The 26,042-nt window shown below is 31.8% G+C and overlaps 1 protein-coding gene across 1 annotated transcript in view; it reads left to right on the forward strand.

Moving 5' to 3' along the window:
• LOC145292189 (ubiquitin carboxyl-terminal hydrolase isozyme L5-like) overlaps positions 1-26,042 on the forward strand; it is a 42,733-nt gene that overhangs the window by 15,084 nt on the left and 1,607 nt on the right. Inside the window, exons 3-11 of the mRNA XM_080138489.1 lie at positions 69-174; positions 1,118-1,243; positions 3,231-3,292; positions 10,438-10,568; positions 13,349-13,415; positions 15,992-16,079; positions 17,083-17,175; positions 18,851-18,949; positions 21,867-21,951. Coding sequence (XP_079994615.1) covers positions 69-174; positions 1,118-1,243; positions 3,231-3,292; positions 10,438-10,568; positions 13,349-13,415; positions 15,992-16,079; positions 17,083-17,175; positions 18,851-18,949; positions 21,867-21,908 — 814 coding nt within the window. The 3' untranslated portion in view covers positions 21,909-21,951. The remainder of the gene's footprint in view (positions 1-68; positions 175-1,117; positions 1,244-3,230; positions 3,293-10,437; positions 10,569-13,348; positions 13,416-15,991; positions 16,080-17,082; positions 17,176-18,850; positions 18,950-21,866; positions 21,952-26,042) is intronic.

Below are 26,042 nucleotides of genomic sequence, written 5' to 3' on the forward strand. Positions count from 1 at the left end.
TAATCTAAAAATATTTACAAAACTTGCTTTGAATTCAAAATTTTAATATCGATTGCCTTTACTTCCAGACCTGTGCATGGGTTGATTTTTCTGTTCAAGTGGGTACCAGAAACAGAACCGGATGGTTCGATTGTGAGAGACAGTCGTTTGAATCAGATATTTTTCGCTAAGCAGGTAGGTTTAATGATAAAATAATCTTTATCTTATAAAAAGGATTGTTTTAATTTGTAGCCATCGAATGTTTCTCTTTTTAGTAAAATGTTGAACTTTTAGGCTTATTTTTCTTTTTTTGTCTGTTCTCACATTTTTAGCAAAATTTTCTCTTATTTGAACATTTTTATATTGAATGATGTATGGAAGTGAAATTTGGCCAGCGAGGATTGAAGGTATGCGTCACATGGAGATACATGATACGAGAATGGATGTGTGATCTAATGAGTTCGGAAGATTAAATGTGGACAGTTTAGGGAGATGCATGCAGAAGAGATTTCTCTGGCTATGTTGAAAAAATGAATGAGAATTCTTGGGTTAATAGAGGTAGAACAGCTAAGGTAGTAAGTCTGGATCACAGAGGAAGTCTAAGGAAAACATGGGAGGAATTGATAAAAATGAATGTGAGGAATAAAGACCTGGCCAAAAATAGGTTACTTTGGAAGCCAATTTCTTAAAGCTGCCCAACACATGCCACCATGTAAAATGGGTGTTAAACTAAATGTGATGATGAGAAATGAATTGTTAGGAATCTTCAGCTTATCTTTATTGATTTTGATTAGCTAAACATTTGAGCAATAGAAAACTCATTTGGCTTTGTTAGCAATATATTCAAGTTATTTCCCTTTGAACGATATTTAGGTTATTGCCTGTGCAAGTCTTTTTTTTTAACTTCAAAATTGAAGAGTTCATTCCTTTTTTTTTTGCAAGTAATAATTACTACTTTACTAAAAAAGAATGAACTCTTCAATTTTGAAGTTCAAAAAAGAATTGCACATGTATAGTACGAGATTCAAAATCGAGGCTTGACCTCTTTATGGATTTGAAGCTAGCCGAACATGTCCTGACTAACTTTACATTTTCCAAATCGGTTTTGTGATTTTCTTTTTAAAATTTTATTTTCAAGGTAATCAACAATGCTTGTGCTACTCAAGCCATACTTAGTATTCTTCTCAATTGTTCCCATGAAGATATTGAACTCGGAGAGACACTAAGTTCTTTCAAGGATTTTGTACAGAATTTTGACCCTGCGGTGAGTATGTCTTATACAATGGAGGAAAAAAACAGAATTTTAATTGAATAACCCAATTTAAAAAAAAAAATTTTTTTTTTTTTTTTTTCAAGCAAGAAAATAAAATTATGTAGTCATTTGATTTTATGCCATTTGGGTTTATTTTTCTTATGTGATTATTATATTTGTAGATATGCTCGGCACATTCGATTCATGAGTCGGTCAATTGGTTCAGCTTAAAAATGAAAGTTAATTTTTAATATATGTGTGTGTGTGTGTGTGTGTGTGTGTGTGTGTGTGTGTGTGTGTGTGTGTGTGTATGTATGTTGGGACAATTAATCAAAATATTTTGGAGTATCATAATTGGAAAAAATTGTTGCCTATTTTCCGATGCCAAAAAACGATTCTTTTAAATTTTTCTTTATAATATATATATTATATAGAAAATAACAATTTTATAGTTTAATATTTAGAGAATTATGAAGAATCGGAATCGGGATTTTGGTAAGGAATTGGTAATTGTATCGGAATCGAGAAAAATATTGGAAGCGTCCCATCACTAATGTACCGATTCACCAAGAACAGAATGCATTTTTATGTTCATTTAAAAAAATTACAGTTTTATTACCAATATTCATGAACGATTGTTTCAGCCTGTTACTGGTATTTAAATATATAATAATTCTCGACATGTGCCATTATCTTTTATACCAGCCAGGCAAAAAAGAATATAAAAGCCAAAATATACATGGGTCACATCAACCTATGAACTGTCCTTCAACACCAACAATCCAATACATTCATAATTTTGTAAGCTTTTTTTTTTTTTTTTTTTTTGTATATATAGCTCATCATATATTACACGTCATATATATAGATAATTAATTATCTAAATTTTCCATATAAGTATTCGAATAGTGTATAATTTTTAAGTTATACTATTACAAAATAGGCTTGCTTTTTGTGTTTCTATTTTCGGGTTTTTGTTAATGTGAAAATAGAAACCTGAAAGGCAAGTTTATTTTGTAATAGTTTAATTGTAAAAATTATACACTATTCCAATATTTACATGGAAAATCTTAATGATGCATACTTATTTGACATGCGATACGTGATAGAATTATATATAAAAAAAAAATGATAATCATTATATTTTAAATTTAATGAAACTTAAATATTTGTTAATATTTAAAGTATATTAAGGATTTAAAAAAAAAAAATCTACAATTATCACAATTAAAAAATTAAATATTTTGGGATATGGATATATTGTCACTCTTAGTATCCTCTCTCTAAACTAAAAAACAATGCAATAATGTAGCGTGGTAAAATTAATAACGATACAAAGAGGTGTGTCCCAAAACTTTGTATCTTCTGTGTTAACTCCCGAAAATCCTCCTTTTATTCTTTTATTTTTTTTATACAAGTTTAGCTTTATGACTATATTGAAGAACTTGAAGTTTTTTTTTATAAAGTATTTTTTTGTTCTTGTTAAGAATTTTCCCAATATTAAAAAACAAAAATAGAGAACAATCTGTATGATGTACATATTCATGATGAAATAAAAATACCATATTCCAAAAATCACATAAATTGATCAAGTAGTTTTATTTTTAAATAAGAAAATCAAATTTTATGAGTATCTGAGGAGTGACCATCTCACTCGCCATTTTGAAAAACACCCCATGAAACAAAGGAAGATAACTCAATAACCCATACTTACTAGATTTATGTTGTAATGCCTATGAATTCTCATTCATTGCTTAAAAATGATTTTCTTCATAAAAATAAAACTATTAATCAATCTAGCTGATTTTTGGAATGTGATATTTTCATTTCTTTCCTACATACAGAGTTTTCTTTAGTTTTGTTTTTTAATATAGAGAAAATTCTGGCCAAGGACCATATTTTTTTTTTGAAGTATTGTTTTTTAATTGTACTTGATTACTGGAAACATTTTCATTGCATAAAATTGCTAATTACAATTCTCCCAAATTTATGAATTCAGATTCGTGGTTTATCGTTGAGTAATTCTGATGTTATTCGCCAAGTTCACAATAGTTTTTCCAGGTAAGTTAAATTCCTGATTTATTACTGAATTAGCGGTGGCGCCTGGCCTTGCCCAATTGTAAAATACGCTTAAATATAATTTTAATTTATGCAGATTTCATATTTATTATCACAGAGTCCATTTTGTATTAAATATTGTACCTAATATGTAGTACGTATTTCAAAAGATTAAAAAGGAATGCCTTGGGTGCCATCAGCTAAAATCAAAACCAAAAAAATTAGGGCTCCAGATGCATTTCCTACCGTTTAAGCTATCAAGAGATAGATAAGAAAGATTTAAAATCAAACCACTTCAAGCTATGAATAAAATAATAAAACGAAATATGTCAGCAAGTTGAAATGAATATTTTTCATTTCAACTTGCTGAGATATTTCTGTACGCATTATTCATGCATCCAAACAAAGATTTCACTTGTTATAAACCATAATTGGTGTATGATTACAATTTCTTGTTAATTTCAGTCTTATGTGACCAGTAGTTTAAGAGTTTATTGGTTAAATATTTTCTCACACACACACATATAGATACATCTATTGTTTTATTTATATAAGTTAAATAAGGTATTATTCTTCACCTAATTATCTCTTAGTACAGAATTATTAACAAACTCCTCCATAAAAATGAAATTAGACTAAAATTATTTCCTAAGTGCTGTTTAACAAAGTAACAAATTTTAAATAATGTTTCTAGACAAACTGGTTTTATTTAGGGGATTATTTTACTGAGAGTGCTATGTAAAAATGGAAACAAACATTTGGGAAAAAGTTCCTTGTTCAAACCTCCTCCTCCTCCTCCCCAGGAAAAAAACAAGAAATATCAGTGTTTCTACATCAGAAGAGCAAAATTAAAAAATCACAAGATTTCAAGTAAGACAAATGGTACCTACGTAATTATCGCAAAGAAATGTCGCAAAGAGTAACATATCCCCAAATTACGAGAAACTTTTTGAATTGCGTTTGTGTCATGCGACTTAAACAAAAAGGGGAAAAACTGAGTTCTCAGAAATTCTTAACTTAATTACCTCCCCTGTTTTATTTAATCAAATCTAGTGAAATCGTTTGATTTCACAAATTTCTTTTTTTCATTAATAATTATTTTTCTGTCATATCGTTTTTTCGTAATTTTTGGATATGTTACTCTTTGTGACATGACAATTACATAGGTACACTTTGTCTTGCTTGAAATTCAATATTTTAATTTTTGAATTTCACTCTTACGATGTAAAAGCATAAATATTTCTTTATTTTTGTCTTTTCATGGGGAGGAGGAGGAGGAGCACTTTTTTCCTAAAAGTTTTGTTTCTGTCTTTGCATAGCACTCTAAATAAAATAACAAAGAACATATTATTGCTACCACTGCTGCAAAGAATTTTCCTTTCTTCCTCCATGTATCCAGAACTGAATGGAATTTCTATGAAGAGATTTTTTCCCCCCAAGAACTTCCCATCTGTAGAATGTATTACTACAAATCTGCTTCTTTGTAGACTACAACATGGTTGCCTTCAAGTCTAATGTCTTTAAATACCTGTCAAGCTTTTCTCTTCAGTAATGAAATTTTTGCAATTTATTCTATCCTGTTCAATCCTCTAATACTGCTACTTTTTCATCATCCAACTGAAAATTAACCTTTATGCTCGAGTGGCTTTTAGCCTTGATAAGTAGCGACCTTAATGGCATATAAAAAATAAATAGTAATACTACCCATCTAGACAAGATTAGGTTTAAATCTCCCCAAATTTGTATTAGAATTGTCTACATGGACCTGTAGTGCAATGGTTAAAGGTGCTGATTAGCAATCAGTACTAAGTGACAGTCTTTTGAAGCTTCTTACTACAGGTGATGATAGCTAAGAATAACATAACGAGCATTAGTATTTCTACGCAGCCATGGTTGAGAAAACAAGAACAATTTACGCTTTTGATTAAATAGGTTTACTTGAAAGTTCCATCTAGATTTCAGAGTTTGACATAAAAGCTCTTAAGTTTGCAAACATAATCTGAAGATGGTCAGAGGTTACATCGACTGGAACGTTTTGAGAAAAATAAGAACTAAGATGAGAAAAATAATTCAACTGATCCAGAACATCAATCCTCATCTCCCAAATTCTGAAACATATTTTTTATGTTTCTGGATTTTTTGGATGAGAATTTATTATTTTAATTCTTTGGACTGTTGTTCCCATCTTGAGTGTTATTTTCACAACGTTTCGGTTAATGTAAACTCCAATCTTTTTTAGGTGTATCTTATTAAATTCAAGAATATTTCTGTCAAACTAAGGGAATCTGCACTGAATTTTGAACAAAACCCTTTATTTAATCCATGGAAGTAGCATGCTTTCTTTCCGTCAGCCATGATTGGATAAAAGTTCTAAGCAATTTGCAATTGTATATTGAGTATCGCCCACGGTGTGCATTGAACCTTCAACCTCCAAAAGAGTGTAATTTAAAACTGAATTTTACCAAGTACTTTATCTACTGCACGGACCTTGACTAACAGAATGAGAGCATACTACCCCTTAGGATTAGATAAAGGGTTTCATTTGAAATTCCATGCAGATTCACAAGTTTGACAGAAAGATTCCAGAGTTTGACAAAGATACACCTGGAAGAAGGTCGGAGATTACATCGACTGAAACATGAAACTAACACTCAAGATGAGAACAGTAGTTTGAAGAATATAAATAATTTTTTTGTTTTCCAGTCTAAATGTGATATTTTTAAAAATGAGAGTACAAACTTTTATCTTCTCTGCTTACAATATGTCAATACTTTAAAATATTGATTAAAAAAAAGAGAAGTTGCAAATAGCATTTAGGTTCGTATTTTGTTTCTTTCATAGCGATGATCAATAGAATGTTTTCTGTTGTCTACATAAAGCTGCTTATGTAGTGCGATGTGTGTATAGCCGAACTTATTTGTTATTGCCTGGGTATTACATATGTTTAATGTAACTAATAAAACCTGCTAAAGGTATGAATCCCTTATTTCACCCATTTATTTAAATAATACAACTACTCTTATTCTAACAAATTGTTTACGAAAATAAAACATGTAAAAAATGGTTCTTAACATTAAATGACGGCAACAATTGAGCATTTATCTCTCTCCCCACCCCCACAGCAGAAAGATGTGACACAAGGTCGGAAAGTGGAATTTAAAACCAGTGCTGTAGAGGAAGAGCACTTTAGGCAAGTGAAATTGCCTGGACAGTGCCGTCAGTATTACTTGGTAGGGGCACCTCGGGCAGTTAGCAATAAACTAACTCCTTCTCAAAGGAAGAAAAAGATAAAGCCTAGGAAGGTGGACTTAGAACTATACGGGACCATACTACAGACTAACGGAGAACAAGTGATCCACAAAAAATGGCAACGACTTTGCCGGTTTAATTTTAGCATGATTTTAACCCTGGAAGGTTTAGTTGTCGTTAAGCAAATCAACTTATTATTATACTAGAGAAAACATTTTGAATCATTTAAAACTAGACTTAAATATTCGCTGATTCCAAATATTCCAATCGTTTTGGTAACTAATGAATGGATACGTGCACACGCTTTCACTTTATATATGTGTTTGTAAAGCTCCTTCTTATTTTCCAATAAAAAAAACTTTAAAATTATAAATTTCATAGATTGTCAGTAAATGATTCATATAATTCATTTGATTATTCAGCAACTCTTCTCATCTTGAGTGCTATTCGCACAACATTTTGACCAATGTAATCTCCGGACTTCTTCAAGCATATCTTAGCATTACAAGTTGATTTTTTCTTTTTAGATAATTGTTATTTTATCAACTTGCATGAAAAGAGCTATGTAAAAGATGCTTAAAACCTTTTGAATTATGTAAATGCCATCAATAGTTCAAAAGTTATAATTTTAAGTGCCAAAATTTAGGCTTTTCTGTGGACATTTTTCTTTAGAAAAAAATGGGCTAAATTACGGACCTCAACATTTAAAAAAATTCGGTAAGTTGAGTCAGCTCAACGCCTTATGTTAGCATTAGTATTTAGTGAGCCATTTATCTGTTAATTTCTATAAAAGATAACATTTTAAAGCAATTTTCACAATTAATAATTATCAAATATTTACATAATATACATGAAAATAATTCTAAAACTATTATCTATATGAAAATGAATGATATATGCCGATTTATCTTATCAATTTTAAATATTCTTTGTCAACTTTGCTCAGTCATAACTTTGCTTCCTGTGGTTGTAAAAAGAAAAATCAAACACCAGTAGAGATGGACTTCTTTGTTTAAAACTGTAAAATTTCAGCCATATCCAATCAAATTTAATCCTGCGCATATGTATCCAAACGTAACGTATGAAATGTAAACATTGAAAGAACAGTTTCCCTTTTTGCTGTCGTCATTTTTTACCGTTTTTTTTTTTGTTCATTTTTAACTTGGAGCACCTTGATTCCAGTAAAGCAACTGGCCCTGACGGCATTCCAGTTATTGTGCTGAAAAAGCTCCAACCAGAACTTGCCTCCATACTTACAAAACTGTTTAAGCGTTGAGAAGTGCTTTCCAACACCCTGGAAAACCTCATCAGTATGCCCTGTATTTAAGAATTCAGGTGAAAAGTCATCTCCCTCTCAGTACAGACCAATAAGTCTCCTGTGTGTCATGAGTAAGTTGTTGGAACCCATATTAAATAAAGAAGTAGTCAACCACCTCAGCAGAAACAACCTTCTTAGTGACATGCAATATGGTTTCCGCTCCGCAAGATCTACAGCAGATGTGCTAACGGTTATATCTCATAGGATTAGCGAATCTCTTGACAAAGGTTATTTCCATGGCAGATGCTCGTCTGAACTCCAATCTCTGGTCCCCCTCGCCAATCTTTCACGAAAAACACCCGTCTAGCTGAATCCACTGTGAAAAATTTCCCCCACTCTATATCTGTGCCTAAATCAAAACGCGGATTGCATGAACAAAGCTTCTTTCTTAGAACTGCACGCCTGTGGAACTCTGTTCCGTCTGCCTGCTTCCCTCCGGACTACAACTTGGATGTCTTCAAGTCCAATGTTAACAAATTCCTAATGAACCGCCCCCTTAAGTAAACACTTCAGCAAATCTCCTCACTAACTTAATGTACTTGCAATAACCCTTATCCCTGAGTGGCTTCCGGGCCTTGATAAGTGGTGATCACTGTGTAAAAAAAAAAAAAAGGCTTCCTTTCCAGGGCAATTGCTCTTGACATATCGAAGGCCTTCGATAAGGTATGGCATAAGGGCCTACCTACTTCACAAGATTTCCAGCTATGGTATCAATAGAAATGTTTTCTCAATCATTAAATCATTTCTCTCCGATAGGTTCATAAGAGTAGTAGTTGATGGGCAGAAATCAGAGGCCCACAGTATTAATACTGGAATCCCTCAGGGGTCCATCCTGGGCCCAACTCTCTTCCTGATCTACATCAATGATCTCCCAAAACACATACTTAAATCATTCGTTGACATCTATGCTGATGACACAACCATCTATGGCAACACATCAAAGACTATAAATGACAAAGTTCTTTCTAATTCTCTCTCCTCTGATCTTGAGCGCATGGTACAGTGGGGGAAGAGGTCGCTGGTCACTTTTAATGCATCCAAAACCAAGCTTCTATCTTTACATCATCAACGCTCTGATCCCCCATCTGGCATCAATTGAAATGGATGGCTCTCGTCTTGGGGAGGCTCCATGTTTTGACAAGCTTCTGGGCTTGACCTTTACTCCTGATCTGAAATGGAACACATACATCAGGTCTGTTGCCAAGGACGCTGGGAAAATGGTAGGACCCTTCTACCGCTCCAGAAGATATCTCACTACTGATGCAATTCTGTATCTGTTAAAAGCCAAGTATGTCCAAGGATGGAGTACTGCTGCCACATCTGGACAGGAGCTGCTAAAAACAGCCTATCCTACCTTGACAGAGTACAAAATAGACTTCGTAGCTTAGTGGGGGATGCCCTTTTCTCTTCCCTGCAGCCTCTCTCCCACAGGAGACGTTGCGAGCCTGTCTTTGTTTTATCGTTATTTCCATGGCAAGTGCTCATCTGAGCTCCAATCTCTCGTCCCCCTTCCTTCGCCAATCTTTCACGAGAAACACTCGTCTGGCTGAAACTACTGTCAATAATTTTCCCCACTCTTTATCTGTGCCTAAATCTAAACGTAGATTCCATGAGCAGAGCTTCTTTCTCAGAAGTGCACAACTGTGGAACTCTCTTCCGTTTGCCTGTTTCCCACCTGACTACAACTTAGATGTCTTCAAGTCCAACATAAACAAATTCCTGACAAACCGCCCCCTTAAGTAAGACACTCTATCAAATCTCCAATACTAATGATTACTACAATACTATCTCATTGATTACTGTACACGCAATAACCCTTATCCCTGAGTGGCCTCCGGGCCTTGATAAGTGGTGACCTCCATGTAAAAAATAAATAAATAAAAGCATAAAAATATTGAACGCATAAAAGAAAATTAAATCAACATCATTTGAATGCTTATTCTATTCTCTTTTCATCAATGTAATTCTTTTAAAAATTGACTAACAAATAAAAAAGATATGACTTGTTGAAGCACATTAATTATGTAATATTGCCGATGTCCACAAAAATACAGCATATGCTTGTAATGCTACATATCTTGTCAAACTTGAAAATCTTTTTGTCCAACATAGAAATCTGCAAACTGAATTACAAACTGAATTCCTTTATTTAATTCACTAGGGTAGTATGTTCTTGTTCTGTCAGCCATAACCAAGTAGAAGTCTTAAGTATTCTTTGTATTGCTTGCACTAAAGAGTGAACGTCAACTTTCAGAAGAGCCTTACAACTGAATTTTATCTCTTGGAACAAGAGCATGCTAGCCCTTTGGATTAAATTAAGAGATCCGTTTAAAATCCATGCAGATACCTAAGATCAACAAAGATTCCCAAGTTCAACAAGATACACCTGAAGAAGGCTTAAGGTTACAGCAGCCAAAACATCGTGTGAATAACACTTAAGAACACTGGTTGAAATAATCCTCATCTCAAAAATTTGTAAATAATAATTTATTTAGTTTTAATCTTTTTCAAACTTTGCTGTTAACATTTTTTTTATATTCATAATGTGAATTGTTTTTTTTTTTTTCTTTTTTTTTTACAGGCAACAGATGTTTGAATTTGATGAAAAGTTAGCTAAAAAAGATGACGATGTTTATCATTTTGTTGGTTATCTGCCAATAGATGGTAGATTATATGAATTAGATGGATTGAAAGATGGACCTGTTGATCTAGGTAAGATTTATGATATTCTTTAAGATATGATTATCATTATGGGCTGTATTAATTTCAAATTAGGATGAAGCCTACATATGTTTATTTAAAACAATAAAAGTCATAATATCCAATGTATGTAGTCATAATGTAATCTGGATGCCAGATATTCACCCTCCGATACATTCCAACCTAGAGAAATTTTTTCAAGATTCTAACTGTCCTTTTAAGTGCACTTGGTTTATTGAGTATATTTGCTACATAGTTTTTTAAATTCTTTTTCATGAGTCCAGCTGCTCCTATAATCATTGGAATGATTGAGATCTTCCTAAAATTCCAGTTTTTTTTTTTTTTTTCATGTTGTACATAAGACGTTGGTATTTCATTATCTTTTCCCTCTCAGCTCTATAACATAGCATCATTGGGGACGCTAAAATTCTACTAAGATTGTTTCTTTCTCCTTACCCCATATTGCTATGTCAAGTTTAATGGCCCCGTTTTCTAGATACGGAGCTGTAGGAATTGCGTAGTCATTATGGATGGCGTATGACTTATTTCCAACTGTTCTTTCAGGTTTGCTGCTACAGTCGATATTCAACTTTTTACAGATGGTCTGGTGAAGATATTCACACACTTGATTGTGTCGTATTATATTGTAGCCATCACCCAGAAGAACCTTGTGATTCTGTATTTCTGTGTAGCAGTGCATTTGTTGTCATTGCTGAGACCACTCATCTTTTTAAAAGCAATTGATATCAAGCCTTGGTCTTGGCAGCCATTATAATCATCTCCTGATCATAGTGGAGCGATCCTCTTTTTAGCCAGCCTATAGATCCTTACTTATCTATATAGTCCTGAGTGAATTCACCCAGAAAAAAAAAACTTGGCATACTGTTGGTTGGCACATTTTTCCAGTTTTTGCAATAGAAGTTTTTGGTGTATTTTTAGTAACATTTTTAGGTTATTTCCATAGCGGTCTTGTTTTCTGATTCTGTCTCATTTGTAAGACATTCTTGTCCAAAATGTTTGGCCAGTTTTGTGAAAGGTTGTTCTGCTGGTTCTTGTTCTATGATGTTTTTTTTTTTGTTTTTTTTTACATAAACGTCACCACTTATCAAGGCCGATAGGCCACTCAAGGATAAGGATTAAAGAGTGTAGAGTAGTCAAAAGGACAATATAGTAATCGATAGTAATGGAAGTTCGGTAAATTTGTTAACTTAAGTGGAACGGCTCATCAGAAATTTGTTCACGTTGGACTTGAAGACAACCATATTATAGAAAGCTGGAAAGCAGGAAAACGGAAGACAATTCCACAGGCGTGCAGTTCTAAGAAAGAAGCTTTGATCATGGAATCTATGTTTAGGTTTAGGTACAGATAAAGAGTGGGGAAAATTATTGATAATGTTTTCAGCTAGTCTAGTGTTTCTTGTGAAAGTTTGGCGAGGGGGGACCATAGATTGAAGCTCAGTTGAACACTTTCCATGAAAATAACGATAAAGCAGAGACAAACTCGCAACATCTCTTCTGTGAGACAGAGGTTGCAGCAAAGAGAAAAGGACATCTCCCACCAGGCCACGAAGTCTATTTTGAACCCTATCAAGGCAGGACAAGTCTTTTCTAGCAGCTCCTGCCCATATGTGGCAACAGTACTCCATCCTTGGACGTATCTGGCTCTTATATAGATAGAGAATTGCATCAGCAGTGAGATATCTACTGGATCGATAGAAGGATCCGACCATTTTTCCAGCGGCCTTGGCAACAGATTTGATGTGTGTATTCCATTTAAGATCAGGAGTAAAGGTCAAGCCCAGAAGCCTGTCAAAACTTGAGGCCTCCCCAAGACGAGAGCCATTCATTTTAATTGATGCCAGATGGGGATCAGAACGTTGATGATGTAAAGATAGAAGCTTGGTTTTAGATGCATTAAAAGTAACCAGCCACTCCTTTCCCTATTGTACAACGTGATCAAGATCAGAGGAGAGAGAATCGGAGAGAACTTGGTCATTTACTGTCTTAGATGTGCTACCATAGATGGTAGTGTCATGTACTATCAATGGATGTATTTTATGCTTTCATAAATCCAACATGTCCACTTTGATAGAAAACCATAAGTTAGTATTTTATGTGTATCTTAAATAGTATGTGACTAAATTGTCTACCTGGCAATATATTTTGACTTAGCAACGCCGGATATATACAGCAAGTATAAAATATATTTAACAATTAATACACACACTATATAACAAATAAATAATAGACTTGACTGCACTATTTTCTTATCTATCCTTCCTTTCCAGACAACTTGAAAAAAAATTAAAAACAAGTGAACAAGCCTTTTCAACAACAACAAAAAAACACTACTCCTGATAACGATCACTTGATCGAAAGCACGTGAGAAAAAATGTCCGATACAATATCACTTGATTTCCAAAATACTTGATACCAAAAGAATTGTTTGTTAAATCGAAAATTTCCAGAAAAGCAAGGAAAAATGAAAACTATCATATTTAACCGAACATCTTTTGATAACGATGTGTGTGTGTGTATATATATATATATATGAGTCACAGGAAACGGATGTTTTTAAGGAAAACAAAACTGAATTCAAACTAAATAGCATCTTAAGCAGGTTTAAAGACTACCTTCCTCACTCCTTATCAGTTACTCAATGAGAGCAAAGAGCATTCCAAAAACATCCGTTTCCCATGACTCACTCTGTATAATGTATATGTATACATATATATATATATATATATAATTTGAATTTTTTTTCTTTATTTAATCACTTGGGTTATTTATAGGCGCAATCAATGAAAATGCTGATTGGTTGGATATTGTTAGACCAGTTATAGAGAAAAGAATTCAGAAGTAAGTAACATTTCACTTATTTTTTATTTTTCATCAAATACAAAGTGTAAACTGACAGCAGATTTGATTTTATATAATACTAGTGGATGTATCTGGTGTTGCCCGGTGTTAAATGTAACATTAAATTCCTTTAAAAAAATGAAGTAAAAAAAAAAGGGAAGAAACTGAGACATGTGCATGCGAGTATTCTGTTTTTTCTAAACAGTTCACTTCTTGTAAGTAAAAAAAAAAAAAAATACTCAAACTGAGATCAAAGCCAAAACCTAAAGACAGTGAGTATGTACGATAACCATTAGGCCAGCTTGACACGATATTTAAACTGTTTTCCAACCTACTTATTCTTAACATAAGAAAGCTGTCTTGTGAACGATTAGTGCATGTGCAGTCGTGAAATGACAGATAAGAATGGCATGACCCCCCCCCTTCAGTACTAATTTTTCAATTTTGATCCCTTAGCAGCACTTTTTTCTGGATGAAAACCAATTAAAAAAACTTTTCATGTCTGAATATACCCTATGTACCTAATTTCAAGTCTGTAGATTACAAATTTGTTGAGTATATAGGTTAAGAGTTGTCCTCACACACATGTACACATTCTCACTTTTATAGATAAATAGACTAGCAGTTCGAACTCAGCATTTCCCAGGAGTATTTTTACTTTTTTCTAAATTTTTTAAAGATTTTTAACTAAAACAAGTTCTTTACATTTTGTATTTTTTTTTCAATAAATGATCGATTTATAGGTCCCCTAATTATCATAAATTACTTGGCTTACAGAAAAAAATAAAAGTAAAACCGAACAATCTGCTTAATATTGTAATTAGTTAATTTTTAGGACAAAATCAAATTATATATGTCTCAAAGTATAGTGGTTTAATCGATTGAACCACCAAAGCAAATGTAATTAGTGGCACTAGTAACTATGTAAATGGAACATTTGCTTAGAGTTCTTTTTTTTCTTTATTTATTCTCCCTCTCTTCTTAAATGTGTGTCACCTAAAGGCAACATAAGTATGAGAAAAGATCAAATCAAAACTACCTTCTTTCCCTATTTTTTATCTTCACAGGGAATCTCTAAGAATTTGTCTTATTAAATTTCTTTTCAGTGTTATGGGTGGTAGAGGGAGTAGATATGACTGCAAGGGTAAACACTTCCCCACTTTCCATAGTTTATGACTAATCAAAAATATAATATCAATCAAGATTAAATGTTAAAATTGATTGAAAGCATAATTTTTGTTTTTTTAATAGCATAACCCAGTATATAACTTATGAAACAGATTTAATATCTAAGGAAAAACAAAGTCAAATCTTTAAATTTTTCCTTTCCTCTTTCTTTCTCTCTTTTTTTTTACCCTCTGATTGACAGAGAGTAAGACATAGAAATTAAAGAAAAAGCAGGAAAGAAGACAATGCTACCTGTTCTGGTTTTAACAACATGAGAAAGAGAGAGAGAGAGTCAGTCAGTGTCTCAACACGCAATACTTAAAGACAGAGGTTATGAGTTTGAACTTGATCCAAGCATAATGATTTTTACTGATTTTATAAAATCAATTAAAACCCTTTAAAATACAATACTACATAGATTGTTTCATTTTATTTTTATATTTTTCTTTAATTAGGATCCTGGGTGACACCAGATAGCTCTGCTAGTCTCTATATAAATAAAATGAACTCATTTTTTCCCATCGGATTTTGACCTTAATAGGATTAAAAATCAAGATATTTCATGCAAATATAATATGCACAAACGGCAGAACAATATCTGAGGTGTGTTATAGGCTTATTATTTCTCAAATTCCTCGATAATCTTAGATTTCTATACTTTTTCTGCTGAGAAGTCACGGCCAAAATCGGTTAAGATCAATGGAAGTGGTAAAATATTTTCTCTCTAATAAATTCCTCCTCCCCCTGCCACCACTTAACACCGTTTGGGGATCGTTCACAAGGAACAGTTGAGAAGAGAACACCGGTTTGGCTTCGTAGTTCTTTCATGTGAAGTTATTTAAAATCACTAAACTAAGCTGCAGTGCTCTGTGGCGTAGTGGTTAGCGTGCTGGACAATTCACATTATATTTTCACGTTCGCGCCGACCTACCGTAGTCGTTTTTTTTTTTTTTTTTTTTTTTTCCTAAACAACTGGAATGGACTTTTCTTGGTGGCCGAACTGTTAACGTTGCAGACGTTTTTTTTTTTTTTTTTTTTTTTTCACACTTTATTTTCCTACTTTTACTCATGACTCCGGGTTTGATCCTTCCTACTTACCTACCATAACATTTTTTAAAACTCCCCCCCCCCATCCTGGAAACAAACACTCGGGCAACGCCGGGTACCCTCGCTAGTATTAAATAAAACCTTAACTGATACCAATAAATTATTTTGTTGGTGTTATGTAAGTGCACACAAGTTTAGTTTCATGTTGAATATTTTTGTTTTGTTTTGAAGGTTTATTGATGATGATTAATAAAGTGTTTTAATAGGCACCATTTAATAATTTATCTGTGCAAAATATTTTTTCCTTATATGTTGGTCAGAATTATAAATTTGTTCCAACACAATTTTTGTTTTCTCTGTAGATACAACAATGATGAAATTCATTTCAATTTGATGGCCATTGTTTCTGACCGTAAAATGCTCTATGAGAAAAAAATGAAAGATATGGAGGTAATTTATTTGATTTTGTTACTCTCAATTTACTTGTGATTAAAATATATTTTTTTCTTTTTTTATATATATATATATATATATATATATATATATAATGACATTTTTTTTAATAGTTTTGATATATTTTAATATATTTGACATTTTTATAATAGTTATGGGTCATAGTTAAGTATTCCAGTATGAAAATGACCTAAAGCATAAAGCTTCAGCAACAAAGGATTGGCTTAAGAATAAGTGTATAAAACAACACTGAAACTAGGTCATATTTTTTTTTTTTACAGGCGGGGGAAGAATCACTTATCAAAGCCCAAAGGTCACTAAAGAATAAGGGTTAATATGTGTATTATGATAGAAATTGGGTAGAAATTGATTATTTAAGGGGACGGTTCAACAAGAATTTGTTAACATTGGACTTGGAGATGATCATGTTGTAGTCAGCTGGAAAGCAGGCTGGCAGAACAGTTCCACAGCCAAGCAGTCTGAGGAAACCAGTTGAGAGAAAGAAAGGAAATAGGAAGGTTTTAAAAGAACATTGAGTTCTTGTCTAGAATTCCATTATATTAAAAAACAAACATTTTAAATCTGTATTATGTACATACTCATGATAAAACAAAAATATTTAAAAAAATCATGCAAATCAAGTAGTTTATTTTTAAATAAGAAAATCAAATTTTATAATAACAGAAAAACGTAAATTTTGGAATATGATATTTTCATTTCAGATATGTACATTGTACAGATTTAAAAAATTTTTCATTAGGTGGAATTCTTGACAAAAACCAAAAAATGCTACGCACGTTTTTTTTATTCATACTCTAACTCTCAAGTAGCACTGCTTGTTTTTCTTATTTATAATGTGTTAGAAATTACATATTGCAAATAGTTTCAGCTTTTTTTAAAATTAACATTTGAACAAATGTTGAATTTCTTTTTTGTAATACGAAAATACTTTAAATATTTCATGAGGAAATTATTAAGAATGTTGTTCACAATTTTTCAGGAATCAAGGATGGAAACGGATGATATGAGCGGAGAAATTGACCAATTACGTATGCTCATCCAAGAAGAAGAACAAAAAATGTTACGTTACAAAGTAAGTAAATCTCTTAGTTTAACAAGTGTTTATTTTTAACTGAAAAAAAAAAAGTTCTATAATAGGATATAATAGGGGAGATAATCCCAGTTTTAAAATTCATATAGCTGTTATTTCTCTACCTAACACACTGTTGTAATAGTTTGCTGTATTTGTGCAAGTGTGTGGCGAAATCTGTTGACTGTTGTTTGTTGTGATTTTGAATTAAACTCAAAAGAAAGAGTACAACTTTGTTTTGATTATAAACAGATATTTTCTTCTGTTTTATTTATATAACACCACAACAAGAAACTTGCACAATAATTATTTCATGGTTGAGTGGAGAGACTGCTCTGCACCGTATAATATTAATAAAACTAACCTTTTTCAAGGTTGTGGCTGACAAAATGAGAGCAAGCTACCCTCAGATTTAAATAAAGGGTTCTGTTGGAAGTTCCCTACAGATTTCTAAGATGCACTGGAGAATGGTTTGCATTTACATCATCTGAAACCATTGAGAATAATTCAAATGTTGATGTGTTGCTTGTAATATTTATAACAAAAAATATATGCCCCCTCCCCTCCTCTCCAGTCCCATATTATATAATCATGGAAGGATAGTATGGTGGGAACAAGCATACACTAGACTGGTTCCTTATAAAAGGAGAAAGTAATGCTTTTGAGTATGGTGTCATGGCAACAGATACTTTATAAACCCCCCCCCCCCATCAAAAGGAGAAAGTAGTTTCTGAGAAGATAGTCTCATGACAACAGAACAGATACTACATCAAATCTTTCTCCCTGAGAAGGATGTAATACCTGGGAGGACTAGCTTCACCTCCTTAAAAAAGGAAACAATTTCTGGGAAAACGGTTTTATGCTTTTTGTTGCAATATTTTTAATATAAGAGGGAGGGTATGATCACTGAAAATGGGAAGGTTCTACACACAGGCACTGGCGATAGGAACTGATGCATCAAATGGAGCCCTGTTTTGCTAGCAACCAATCAGAAACCAAAGTTGCTTCATAAAAATGTTGAATCTTCTAGCACACAATTTTTTCGTGTCAACATGAGAAGGATCTTTTACTCTTTGCCTGTAAAATTATAAAGTCCAGGACCTGTACAAAACAGCTACCTACTGAAAATTCTTCATGTCCAGGACTTGTATAGAATGGCTACTCATTGGAAACTCTTCTGAAATTAAACGTGGCTTTCAGTTCAAGAATGTCGGAATGAGGTATAGTTCAGTTTGTAAAAGGCCAGCGTCTATGAATTCCCTTCTAGAGCGAGGTGTTATTACTGGTTGCCTGAGGCGCCTGTACTAGGGAATGCCAATGAGTCTATTCTCAACTATTTTTACACCCTTCTAGAAGGCCCTCATTTGTTGGCGGTGATCTTCACTAGATTGTCACATCTTTCCGGGTATTTATATGTTTGTCCTTACTTCATTATTAAATGTTATTTTTATTTTTTTTCAAATAGGTAGATGTTCATGTTGTCATGATAATTTCATTTTGTATTCTACGTTTGTAGCTTAACCATAGGAGTCATGTTTGAACAATGCCATGCATTGTGTTCAAGGTTTTACATAATAAGCGAGAATGTTTTCTGTGGACTATATTAAGTGCATGCTTTAAATGAAACTTTCTGTTTGGAGTTTTCAGCTGTTAAATTTTTTTTTCTTTCTCTTTTCAGATAGAAAATATTCGCAGGAAGCATAATTACCTTCCATTCATTGTGGAATTGTTGAAATGTTTGGCAAAAGAAGAGAAGTTAGTTCCATTAGTAGAAAAGGTAAAAGAATTTCTTTCTTTTCCTTCTTTGATGGAAAAATGTTCAAATTTGTATTTGAATAAATCCGAAATTTTATTTTATCTAGAATCCATATTAACATATTTTGGACAAATTTACTTGTAACATGGATTTTGTGCAGTTATACATTTGTAGTGCAGCCTTTTTTTTTTTTTTTTTAGTTATGCATCTGTAATATGCTATTACTTGAAAAATATTTCTTTTTAGAGGATGTTGAATAAAAAAAGCAATGGTAGGTGTGTGTAATTCCATGATATTAAACAAACCTCCATTTAAAAAAAAATTTTTTTTTTTTTATTTTAAACCCAAAATCGTGAAACCTTTAATGAAATTTCTCTCTGACTATAAATAATTTAAGGATACACTGCGTAATGCATATAATATCAAATTAAATTTTCAGAAATTTTATCAATATGAAAATATTGAGTACTTATATAATTCTATTCCAAATAGGATGACAACAAAATGTTTTTAACTCTTTAATGTGTATAAATTTTATATCAGATTTTTTTTTTACATGTTATATCGACTCTTTTGATATTTAAATTCTTAAATTATTGTTCAGTTTGTTTTAACCTCATTTTTTTGCTTTTATATTTGCTAGTTTCTGTTTAAAAAATTAAATTTAAAATTCTACCATATTTGACAGATAAAAATGATTGTATTTATAAAACTAAAACTATTTGATCAATTTACATGATTTTTGGAATATTTTTGGTTCGTCATAATACAGATCCTACATGGTAATCATGCAGATTTTTCTTTACTTTTGTTTTTTAATATAGGGAAATTGTAGACAATAACCAAATTCTTTAATTAAGCATGTATTACTATGATTCAATGCAACTTACTGTTAAATTGAAACAAAACTTAAATATTTATTGGTGAAAAATTTACTCATAAATTTATGTATTGTAATCATATGTTCGTTTTAACGTCTGTTTCACTGTGCAATTTAAAATGATTTAAGATTTTCATCTAAATAGAAATGTATTTGACATTAGAAAAAGAAATAGCTTAATAAAATTCAGGATTGTTTTAAATTTTTTCATTTAAAGATTTTTTTAACATTTAGCAAGCGGCAATAGACTTATTATATTTATTATTTGGCAATAAATTGGAATTTGGATTTATCATTTTGTCTGGCAAATTTCTTTCAAATTAACAAATAAGTATTGAATTATAGTAATTCTAGTTGCCTACAACAATGCTTTTTGTTCGAGATGCATTTTCTATTTTCTCTTGTAAAGAAAATTTCCCTCTTCAGAAGTGAAAAATTGTATTTTTCTGTTTTAATTAAAACTTTTTTTTTTTATTCAGTTTTAGATTTGGATTTATTCCCATTGACATGGAATTCACAATGATTTTTAAGGAATAATAATTTCTTTATTTTATCAGCAATAAAAGTTTTTAATTTATTAGCATATTTTCTTGTGTGTTAAGCTTAAGGTAAAAACCAAGATTTGGCTGAAAAGAATAAAATGATCTTTTTTTGTTTCAGTTGTTAATCTAAGAAACTTAATTTGATTTTGTCTATACATATGTGTGTTTATATATCAAGAGAAGAAAAAAGTCTTGCATGACTAACATCAAGGGAAAAAAGAGTGGAGGTTCTAGAGCCTTTTTCCAACTTGATTCAGCTGAAAACATGCATATACATAGTCACTAGGGAGTGATACTTAGCTCAGAACAGATAGTAATTTGAGGTACAATTAAATGTATAAAGCCACAATTCTTGCTGAATTTCTAAAAGGTTCAAAAGAAAATTAAATGAAGAGGAAATATATCAACATACATGTTAATTACCAAAGCAACATGGAAGCAGAGACAACAATGCAACAGAAAACTTGTATTACTTAAAGCTTTTATACATGACAAATATGAAAAAAAAAGCATTGAAATGCAAGAATAAAAATGAAAACTGTATAAAATATTTTAAAATAATTAAAAAAAAAAGACTAAATTATAATAGACTTAAAACAAATAAATTTAGGTGACCATAAATTTATTTACTACTATAAAAATTTTCCACATATCAAATTCCATATCCCCCCCTTTTTTTTTTTACTTATCTTTTTAGACAGGAATCAAAACTTGTTTCCCCAAGAAAACATTCAAAGACATAATTCTTATACTGTTATGACAGTTGATGATTGGATGTGAAATATCTTCAACCACTTTTGTAATAATTCTCAAATGTCTTCTGTAGATATTTATTAAATTACTTATGATTGAGTATTTGCATGTATCTTCACAACATATTATAAATCAGTATAAGAAATGTATAATAATGATATTGATTAGAAACCCTGACAAAATCATCTCGACTTAGTCACATAATGAAATATTAATAATAATAAAAAAAAAAAATAATAATTTAGAAATAATTAAAAAAATAATAATAAGGAACAACTTTGAGAGAGATTGGAAAGCACAACATTCCTTTGATTTAATGTAAATAAGACAATTGACAATCTGAAGTGGATTCATCAAAATGATTTTTTAAAAACTTCAGTTGGAATTATGGCAAAACTTACGTATCTTCTAGAAATTACTGGGCAAGCAATGGGACAATTAGAATCTGGGTAAAGTTGGCCAGAAAATCTAACCGGATATAACATCAAATAAGTCTTATATAAATTTAGATAAACAGCAACAGGGAGATAAGTTCCATAGGATAAAATCTGACTTACAAAGCAAGGATACACAAGATGAAAATTTATGCAAAAGTCTGTGTTTGGTCATCCTGTATGTGACAAAAAAAATCATTTTAAAATTAATGGAAGGGCTATCAGTTGTATTCACTTTTTCCCTTAAAACTATCCAGACATTTTCTCGACTAATTCTTTTCTATTAAGATGTATTTTAATGAAATAAATTCATGTCTTTTTCTTTTCAGGCTAAAGAAAAAGCAGCTAAAAAGAAGGAGATAAAAAGTTAATGAAGATTTTGTTGCCATCAATTGATTGAATTATCTAACCAAGGTATTTTTCTCTATTTTTCATAAAACCATTTTTACTAATTTTCATATTAATAAATTTGCATGGCCATTTTTCATCTATGTCTCTGTGTTGCTTGCACTTTAGGTGAAATGTACATTTTTTATTTACTATAACTTAGAAAAGAAATTCTAAGTAAAAAAAAAAAAAGAAAAAAAAAAAGGAATAAATCCACCAGAATGCATTTTGGTTTCTTTGTAAACTTTGATCAAAAATAGAATAAATTACTTTTTGATTTTATAAACTTTGGAATTGTGTTTTAAAAGATTGACCAATTTCAAAAACTATTTACATCCTATAATTTTATACAGATTAAAAAACATTATCATAACACAATTAGTTATGTGTTATAACAAAATTGGTTCAATTAATAATTTAATGACTAAATGATACCATAATAGATGAAGTTAATCTTATCAAAAATAATAATCATAAATGAAAGTAAAAAATATCCTGGTGTAATGGGAAGATAGTTTTACTTATTTTTAATGAATTGCACCAGCTCATTAAAAATAAATTAAAATATCTTTGAATAACTTATTCAAAAGTTGGCATTCCATTCCAATCTTTTTTCCAGATTTGTTTGCTAGTCACATATTTGTTAGTGGTCATAAAGTTGGTAAAAAAGTGCTTTTGAATTATTTTCAAATTGCAGAAAGTAAAATGTCAAAATGCTGAATAAAGTAACAATTTGGATTTTAAAATTAAAAATCGACATAAAACGACTGAAATGGATTGTAACTAACTGTGAATAGGTTCTTAGGTGTGCTTCTATATTATACGAATAAAAAAAATATTGACTTTCAAGTAAAATAAATGGTATTTACATAATTGTCATGTCGTAAATAGTAATATATAAAAAAAATTATGGAAAGCGATAAGGTAGAAAAATATTAATGAAAAATTGTTTTTGATAAAATTTATATGGGGATAAATTTTGTCTGATATTTTGAATTATGTTCATTACGTGATGTAAGCAACGGAACTTAATTATCTCCCTTGTCAACTTATCTCTTCTTTTTAGTAAGCGTAATAGTGATTTTGCTTCCTTCCAAAAATTTCTTTTTCATTAATAATTATTTTTCTATCTCATCGTTTTTCCTAATTTTTGGATATGTTACTATTTTAGACTTGACAATTACGTAGGTACCATTGGTTTCACTTGAAATTCAATATTTTTTTAATTTGTATAATATAGAAGCGCCGTTTCTTGTTTTGCTTTGTATTTTTGGTTTTCCTGTTCTGAATTAAAAATTGATTCAAATAGTTTTTCATTGTAACGTTTACTTCCTTAAAACTTAATAATGATCTTGTAAAAAAAAAACTATCAAAAAATTATTTAAGACAATAATTGAGAGTAATAGTGTTCTTACATCATTTACAATGTCCTTTGCTGTTAAATAAGGATTCATAAATAAAAACAATTTTAATCTATTTGGATTCTTTGCACTACTGTTCTCATCTTGAGTGTTATTTTCACAACGTTTCAGTTGATGTAACCTTCGACCTTTCTCGGGTGTATCTTGTTGATCTCTGGGATCTGCATGGAATTTTGAACAGAAGCCTTTACAGGGGTAGCACGCTCTCTGATGTAATTTGCAATTGCATTTTGAGTGTCGCCTGCACTGAGGATTGCAGCTTCAATCTTCAGACGAGTAATTTTACAATTTAATTTTACCAATTACTTTATCCGCTACACCACAGGTTCTTGTGGACAATTCTAGTATGTTGTGAAAATAATATTCCAGATGAGAACAGTAACCAACGAATAATCAATCCTCATCTCAAAAATTCAGGAACATAATTTTATTCTATGTTTGCCTATTTTAAAAATTTTTTTTAGACCCATTTTTTGACATTATGGCATAATGGCACATTCTTTCTAATGTGTTTTTTTCTTTATTTGTGAAATACAAGTAAAATTTCCATGAAAATTAAAGTTTTTAAAGCTATATTCATAATTATAATAATAATAAGGAGATCCAACAATAATTCTGACACCAACTGTATTTCTATTTATATAAAGTTAACTATGCATAGTAATCATGTTGACACACTGGCTCCTAGTAGATCATCGAGGTTAAGCAATGTTGAATCTGGTCAGCACTAAAATGGGTGACCATTTGGGAATTCCAGGTGTTGTATGTACTCTCTACTTATCTCAGCATTGTTTCTAGTACTTCTCCTTGCCACTGGACTCCAGCAGTGCCGATTTAGGAGAGGTGTGGTTGGGGATTGCACAACCCTTGCCACACAATTACTCACGCAGCTACTCTTACAGGGATTAACCATTGTCGCTTGAGACTGAATGTAGGCATCGAACTATATCTACATCTTTATATATTTTTATGTACAGATTTAACTCCTAAATTACTAGGTAACCAAAAATGTTCTATCCGTGTTTTGTTTGTTTTGTTTTTTTTTAGCCATTGAATGAAGTTGAAATATATACAAAATGCATGGAGCAATTGTTTTGCAAATTTGGACAGCCAGAAGTAGGAATGTCAAATGTTATGAAAAAAACATGCGCACTGTGCCTGACCATCTTCTATATATATATATATATATATAGTAATTTATCAAATATATATGGCAATTAAGCTACACTGAATATTCTGCGTTTCATCCACTATAGGATTCGTCAGGCTTAAAGCGAAAATATGCGTGTGTTAGTATGTGTGTGCACTTTTTGTGTATGTCCGCAAAAGGCTTTTTTCAGGGAGGGGGGCACTCATTCTTAAAACTTTTTATATACTGTCTAAATCATATCTATGAGTTAAGAACAGGGGTCGTGTCTATCTTTAATTTGCCTGACTTTTACGCGCTATTTTCGAGATTTTTTTCGATCGCCGCGTCTTTGTTTCACTTTTCAGTATAAAAAAGCGAAACTGAATCGTATCAGCAGTTACCCAACAAAGCGATGGACGTTTGGTCAATGTTGGTTTTCACCGTCATATCAGACAATTGCTTTCATTACAGGGGAGCTGGTTTTCCCCAACACCTTGGGAAAACAAAACCAGACAAAGTTGGGTAAACAAACTCAAAATAACTATCCCGCAGTAAAAGATTTCACCTCATTAAACACACCCTTAAAAACTGCGGAATAGCGTAATGTTTGACCTCAATTTGAACTCATTCACTTTTTAATCGCTATATTTAACATGTTACATTGCTTCTATCCCCGTAGCGCATGTGTTTCGTGTCAGCCTATTGGCCTCAAAGCTCCAGGTTCGAGCCTACCTGCCACCAACACCCCTTTTTTTCCTTTTACACCTACAAAAGATTTTTTTTTCCATTTTTAAAATCGCTGTTTTTTTTTTGTTTTATTTATATTTAAACAGGGTTAAGTTTCATTTTTGTTCTGCTTTACCCCCCTCCTCCCAAACACACACACCTGCAAACACCCAGGCAACGCCGTGTACTCCTGCTAGTCTATCTATATATATATGAAAGCGAAAATGTGTGTATGTATGTATGTATGTGTGTTCGCTTTTTCTGTATGTCTACAAAAGGCTTTTTTGGCCGTGATTCTCAGTTGGCTCGCTCCTTCTAAAAACTTTTTATACGTTGTCTAAATAATAATATCTACGACTAAGGAACTCGGGTTGCAGCTATCTTTAATTTACTCGACTTTTACAAACTATTTTCGAGATATTTTTTTATTGCCGCGTAGCGGGGAAAACAGAATCTGGCTTCCAGCGCAAAACTAGGTCAAACATCACGCAACTTAACGTTATCGCGCCTGTTAATTTCGCTTTATAAACGTCAACTTAACACACTTATTAATTCATCTATTCCCGTGGTCGAGATGGTTAGGTTGCAGGTCTTTTTTCCCATTTCCTTTCCACCTCTGCGTCAAAGGTTCGGGGTTCAAGCCTACCTTTCTACTAAAACTTTTTTCTTTTACACCTCCAAACACCTGGCCAACGTTTTTTTTTTTTTTTTTCTTTTAAACAGGGTCATTTTGATCTCCCCCCCCCCCCTAACACGCACACCTCCAAACACCAGGGCAACGCCGGGTACCCCCGCTAGTTTATAATAAAATATATTTATAATTATAGGAATGGGCTAGACTG

Source organism: Euprymna scolopes, chromosome 13 (genome assembly GCF_053919585.1).
Source record: "Euprymna scolopes isolate OS-2025 chromosome 13, ASM5391958v1, whole genome shotgun sequence".
NCBI classification, from domain to species: Eukaryota; Metazoa; Mollusca; class Cephalopoda; order Sepiida; family Sepiolidae; genus Euprymna; species Euprymna scolopes.